The sequence below is a fragment of the Etheostoma spectabile genome, chromosome 2 (assembly GCF_008692095.1).
Source record: "Etheostoma spectabile isolate EspeVRDwgs_2016 chromosome 2, UIUC_Espe_1.0, whole genome shotgun sequence".
Taxonomy (NCBI): domain Eukaryota; kingdom Metazoa; phylum Chordata; class Actinopteri; order Perciformes; family Percidae; genus Etheostoma; species Etheostoma spectabile.
In genome coordinates, this window is record NC_045734.1 from 8,688,061 (window position 1) to 8,695,006 (window position 6,946).

General features: G+C 43.1%; 1 protein-coding gene across 8 annotated transcripts in view; it reads left to right on the forward strand.

Moving 5' to 3' along the window:
• The window catches only part of lrba (LPS-responsive vesicle trafficking, beach and anchor containing), a 199,232-nt gene that overhangs the window by 75,439 nt on the left and 116,847 nt on the right, over window positions 1-6,946 (forward strand). For all 8 annotated transcript variants that reach the window (XM_032539028.1, XM_032539046.1, XM_032539063.1 and 5 more), the window contains exons 32-33: window positions 197-330; window positions 1,070-1,131. In XM_032539028.1, the coding sequence (XP_032394919.1) occupies window positions 197-330; window positions 1,070-1,131 (196 nt within the window). The remainder of the gene's footprint in view (window positions 1-196; window positions 331-1,069; window positions 1,132-6,946) is intronic.

The window sequence follows — 6,946 nt, forward strand, 5'->3', positions numbered from 1 at the left end:
ACACACACACACACACACACACACACACAGCTTTTTATGGACCAGCATCAGTTATTAATGCACCTTTTTTAATTTATATGATATTTTACTGATGTTATATGTTTGAATTTGGCATTACCTTTATTTAGTTATTTATTTATTTATTTAGGAGTTGCAATTTCATCTTACTGTTTGTGTGTTTGGATTCCATCTCTAGTATCTCAGAGCGTCTGGAGCATGCTCTGGAGAAGGCAGCTCCTCTGCTGAGAGAGATCTTTGTGGACTTTGCTCCCTTCCTCTCTCGGACCCTGCTGGGCAGCCATGGACAAGAGCTCCTTATTGAGGGCACGAGTAAGTACAACATCACAGAGACTCGTTACATTTTATTATTTTTTGAGCTTTCACTTCAAGCATGGTGCGTCTTTCAAGTTTGTCCTCATTTAAATGCAATAACAAATCCAGGCCGTTGTTAATCTAATAGTGTAATGAGCGTGCATTGAGTCAAGAGCTGGTAGTCGTGCTGAATGTTTCTAGGGGGCCAGGTCATAGGCCAGGCCACTAATAGCAGTGTTTGGGATGTCTGCTGCCACCAAACAAAATGGAAAGTTGATTGATAGCTGCAGGGGGGCCTGAAGAAAAGGCAGGGGGAGGTGTGTCTGTGTGTGGTTGTGTGTGTGTGTGTGTGTGTGTGTGTGATGGTGCTTGTGTCATATGAAGAGCAACTGCAAGACCAAAGGCTACTCTGCCTTCTTGCCTTCTGTGCCTGTGCAGCAGACTTTGGACACTCAAGTGGCCCCCTGCCCTCTAAAAGCCCAGGGCTCGCCATTAGGGATCAATGGGACATATGCTGGCCAAGTCAGGCCTGTAATACAAGGCCCAAATATGTATTAGTTTACAGTAACAACATGTCGGCTCATTAGGCCCATCAATACTATCTGCTCTCTTGCAGATGGTACAAGGTTAGGTAATCTGTGTCTATTTGTGTGTGTGTAGTGCATGATCATGTTTCCACAAGTACAGTGGATAACAATAAGGGTCTATTGTCAAATGTACATTACTTTCTGACTCCTTTTCTTTTGTATTTCTCCAGGCCTGGTGTGTATGAAGTCCAGCAGCTCGGTGGTTGAGCTCGTCATGCTTCTGTGTTCACAGGCAAGTCTGGCATCTATATCTTTTCTCTCCCCGGTCTTCTGCTTTTCCACCGATTGGATTTATCTGGCTCACCTTGAGTGCAGTAAATCCACAGCCCAGAGTGGAGACGAGCCATCCAACCCCTTATCTTCTTCTCCACACTACCTTGTCTACCTTGCCACATTCATTCCATCCCAGAGTGAGATGAAGGAAACTGGAGAAAAGGCATCTCTGACCGCAAATAATGGTTTGAGGGTCAAGGGTGGCCGACCTGTCCGCGTCATCTCTGACCCGAGAGCCGGCCCTTGTGGCCGGGCCAAACTGATGAGGAGGGATAATGTAGATTTGATGGTGCTTTGCATTGATTATCCCTCTCTTCTCTGTTGTCTTGTGGGTGTTTTGTTGCCAAGTTTATTTAGCTGCTGCTGGATTCATGAATACTAATTTAGGGATCATAAGCAGGCGTGGGCGGATCAATGATCGGGGATGTCAATAGATCACTCCAGGATGGCTGATTAGCATTAAGACACACAAAGCTACTGAAGGCTGTGCAGACCAAAACACAGTACACAGTGAACTTCCCATTGATGTGTAAATGCGTCTCATAAAACAGTGTATTTATTCAGTGTAGAAGCACTCATTTTTATAATGTAACACACACAAACAGTTGCCCTCATATACACATCCAGTGACAAGGACAACAGATAATAACTCCCCTCTGGCCCTGTTTGTTTGCATCTTTACCATTTAAAGCACCTCATGAAAAAACAAAGATATCCAATAATAGAAAAACACATCTGATTAATGACACCTGTCTCACCGCTGCGCTTGGCTTTTTAAAATTTTTTTTTTTTATCAGCCTTATTTTCTAAAGAAATAGCACCTGTCATCTGGCTTTCTTTCCTCCACCTTCTCCTCCTTCTAACCTCTACTCTTGTTTGGTTCCCATTATTCACTTTGAATCTTCTCTGAAAAGGTAAGACAGTCAGATTACACATCTGTTTGGATGCAGGGGCCGCGCATAGATTTGTGCTAGTGGGACACATGGAGGAAATGCAAGCCCTCTAATGTCCAGAGACGAAGGAATAGCAGGAGTGAAAGCTAGATAGAAAACCAAAGAAGGAAGAATGACAGGCTCTAATGCACCTATTTGTCATATCTGTCAGGGTGTTGTTTAATGCTAATCTAATCAAAGGCAGAATCTTGGTGATTGCTCCGCTGCACAGCTCATGCCTCGCTTCCCCCCCTTTGGTCCCCAGCCCAAGCTATTTCTTCCTTTCTCTAAGCTCCAAGCTACCCCACCCATCTCCACAACACACACACACACACACACACACACACACACACACACACACACACACACACACACACACACACACACACACACACACACACACACACACACACACACACACTTTCAGTGAGAGGAACAGGGATTGGCCAGCGAAGTGTTGATTGCTTCAATAAATCATCCAACCAAATTCTCTCACAGCTAATGCAAATGTAATTTTATTGTTGTGTAAGGGGTGAAAATAGGGGGGAGGAAGGTAGAGGCGATATGCTGCTTTCCACCGGGGAAAAGAGGACAACAGGGACAGACTTTCCTCTGGGCTAGATTACTATGTATAATTATTTGTTTGTTCTCCTTGTGGTGCAGTGAGTGGGAGCCGGTGCCATGATTGATGACATTATTTAGCCAAGTTCGTTGGGCCCTCTGGCACAGGAAGCACTCAATGCTCTCAGAGGAAGTGCCTCTGTTGCCATCTTGTGACTCCTTCCTGCCTTCAAGCCAACCAGTGGAGGGAATAGATGGAGATGATTTTGGTTGATTTTTTTCTCCCTCCACCCCCACACCTTCATCGGAGATGCGATGTAATTCCATCTCTGTGCAATTTTAATTAATTTCCCGAGCTTTGAGATGGAGTGGAGCCAGGGTGAAAGGTCAGGAGGCTTGGGACCGCAGAGCAGTTTTTAATCAGGGATCCTATGAAAGTTGCATTGGCGCACACATTAGCTTGGCATTGAGGACGGGATTGTAAACCACTGTTTGATAGGTCCCCATTTCTAAACAACTACAACTGTGCTCCCAATTAAAGGGCCATTTTGATCAGACATAAACTGTTGGGGTGGCATGCTGCCTTGTTCTCCGCTGTAATATTGATCCTCGAGGACTGCTGAATATACAAAATGAGGATTAATGATGATATACTGGAGCTGCAACAGAGTGCCGCTCAAAATAGTTAAGTTGCCACTGGCATTGTTGTCAATTCAAAATGTACTATGGTTAAGCGCAAAATCTAACTTTTTTACATGGAAGTATTGTCAGAAAATGGAGAAAAATGGTCATTACAATTTCCCAGCACACAAGTTGACATATTTGAATTCCTTATTATGTTCAACCCACCGTCTAAAATCTAAAAATATTCAGTTTACCACCATGGAAGACTCAAAACCATCAAATATTCACACTAGAGAAGCTGAAATGTTGGCATCTTTGCATAAAACAAATACAAACAATCTAGTGTAAAAGTTGTTGAAGATTTGCTGTCGATCGACTGTGTAATTGTTTTAGTTCTACTCAGTTTATAAATTCTACACTCTCTAAATGATAGCCATAATGATAATTACAGGCGAAGTTCCTTTTTGTAGGGTTAATATCAAGACGTCATATCACTTCTAGCTTATTGAATGTGGTAGCTCTTGCATTTTACATGAATATGATCCAAGTTTTCTCCGGTGAACCTTGTTCACCGACCGTCTTGCATGTGCTGTAAAGAACCACTCTCCCCGTCTTCCAATGCCCCCTGATTCACCTTGACAGTTTCACTCTCCCTCTCACACTTTTCTCCCGTCTTTGTCATGTTTACGGCCAGCGTGTTTCCTGGGTGCACTTTTTAATGTGGCTTCCATCCAAAACATCTGATAAATAAATAATATATGCTGGAACAAGAGAAAGAGCTTTCTCCTGCGCTCGCTGCTGTCAATCCAGACCTTTGAGAAATCATCTCATTGGTTACTGGACAGTCTACAATGAGCAGAGGCCCATAAATCTCCTCAGTAGCTGCATTTGTGTCCTGTAGATCAGCCATTACTGTCCAGCCCCTCTGTCAGCCCATCCATTCTTCTGCCATTTATCAGAAATGCATTATATATATATATATAAAAAGAGAGAGAGAGAGGTAGATCATAATGGTCAAGCCCAGATAGGAAAGACGGCTCTTCCTCACACATCAACAAATACATTCAATGTAGTATTATTACCCATAAAGTAATAATGTTCACGGGTCAGTTCACCTAAACAAAAACACACAAAACTTACCTTGAATTGTATAGAACAATGTGTTTAATTTTGTTTTTATATGGCGTGGTATTCACATATCAGTCTAACAAATATCTGCCTCCACCCCAGCACTCTAAGTACAGCCTCACTCAGCCACTAGCACGACTGTAGTCTCTCAGCCTTGTTTTAACATCTGCCACCACCTGGCAGCAGAAAACTCAAGTGATATATTTCTTGAAACACAACCAAATAAAACCACAACTAGCTGCATTACTATATAGAACGAGGGGCAAGTGTGAAAATGTGGGTGAACCAAGATATCAACTTACTGTAGTCGGGAATTACACATTTACTGTTAAAAAGTTGGTTGAAAGGATTAGGTGGTTTTATTGAACTGACACATGCACTATCTCTGTGTCTATGCATTTTTGTTGGGACCACCGATGCAGATAATCTTTTTTTTTTTTTTAATAGTAATTCATTAACATCGATGCTAACCCGCTAATCCAATGACCACACAATAGCATTATTTTCCCAGCCCGTATCATCAAAGTTAACCTGTTTAACAGATGGGCACCTCTCTCCCAGTCAGCAGGGAGAAGAACATTGACTTCCCCAAACACTTGGTTCCTCCTGACCCTTGACCCTCTGACCTCCAGGTTAGAAGTAAGAGTGGCGGAGGCATAGAAGTTTAAACCCCTGCAGTCAGGGAACAGGTCGGGAGTGAACAGTCATCGTGCTCCACACGATCAATAACATAATCTGAGAAACGAGGGAACCAGTTGGAAGCTTAGTGGCCCTGGAAATGGGGGGAAAAAACAAAAACCGTCAAGTTGAACAATAGGCACAGTTACTTATGCTTGTTTTATTAAGTATTCACTGTTTGTTAGTTGCTTAATTTGAATGGTATTTTGCTGAATATGGAGTCTGATGTTTGCTAAATAGTCATTTATATCTGTCAGTGGACGTATTTCTTCTTCTCCCCTCGTAAGTGAGGCTTTGATGGATCAAGAGCAGACCGTGTTGTATGAACCACCTGGGGAGCCGAGAGAGGTGAGAGAAGTGGCGAGGAATGTGATGAAACCAGGGGGACAAAAATACTTTCCCCATCATTTTCCTCACAGTCAGACCCACACCCCACTGTGCAGTTAAACAGGCACACAAGGTTCAAGATCAGTGCAAATGAAAGTGTTATTATTTCCCCTCCCTCCCTGTTTGCCCTCACCCGGTGCTCTGCTCCAGTGCCCCTTTACAGCCGTGCCACGCGGCCCAGTGTCCCCGCCATCACTCTCCATTTCAGAGGATAATATCATGCTGGATGTTCTTTGAAAAGGTACCGTCCTGTGAGACGTAGAGAAAACATAGGAACACCAACTGGCACTTAATTCTGCAGGCTCCCTATCGTTGCAACTATGCAGCCAGAGGGGGGGGGGGAGCGGGATGCGTTGTGTTGGAGGAGGTGGGGGTCAAGGGGGACTTCCTGACAGGAAGTGAAGTCTAGCTGAGAGGGGAGAATCAGACGTGAGACTCCTAAAAAACTGTGAGTGGCTTTTAATTTGGCTCCTAGCCGGTTTTACTGTGAGCTGGCTTCAAGTGGCTCGGGACTGGAGGGCCTCAAGTGGCATGAATGTTTGGTTATTTATACACAACATGTAATCATGTTTCAAATAAATGAATTTCCCTGACAGAGCCCTCTACCCCTGACAGGCACTGTTAATGTAATGTTTTCTTACCTGACAGGTCCCCAAGTTATAAGGCCATGGAATGTATTCTTATGTTCCCCCCCCTGCTATCCTCTCTCAGCCATCCTGCTGATAAAATCATGCCCTGGCTTCTTACCTCAGATCTGGAGTGGAAATTCAATTCCCTGCATTTTTGATCTGGTAAAAGCAAAGTTCAAAACTTGATGACATGATTAACTGGCATTCCTGCTCATACTTCAGGGGGCTTACACAGAATTCAGAGTTGCACAGAGTCAAATTTTAACAACCATTTCATTCAGTATCTTTGGGTATTTCAATGACAATCAGTTGCCACTGTTAAATGAGGTTTGGTCCTGTCCAGATTTGTTGCATTGAAAGCCTTAGTCAACCGAGGACATATTTGACATGCTACTCTTGTTAATCTGCGGTTACATTGTTCTGTTGAATTCATACTGTCATTGTAACATCTGGCAAAAATTGGGCTACTTTTAAGAGTAACCTTGTAAAGGATAAGCGGTTACAGAGTACGGACAGATGGATGAACCTACATAAAATGTTTTGATGCCATTGATTTAGAAGCCTAAGCTATATATCCATCAATATGTCTTAATCACTGCACATTCAAATCCTTTAAGTTCACATTTCTAATTATTATGCATCTCCAAACGAGATGGCTGGAAATGATTCTACGTATTAACTAAAAGCTAAGACGAGAACACACAGAAAGATTGATCCTGCTCTCGCAAACAGAGCAACTTCTAGGGAATTGAAAAGGTATCAGGCAACTCATTTGGAATTAGAAACCAGGCTGTACTGTGGCTTAAAGTTATTTGTGCATTTTGTTGTGCTGCAA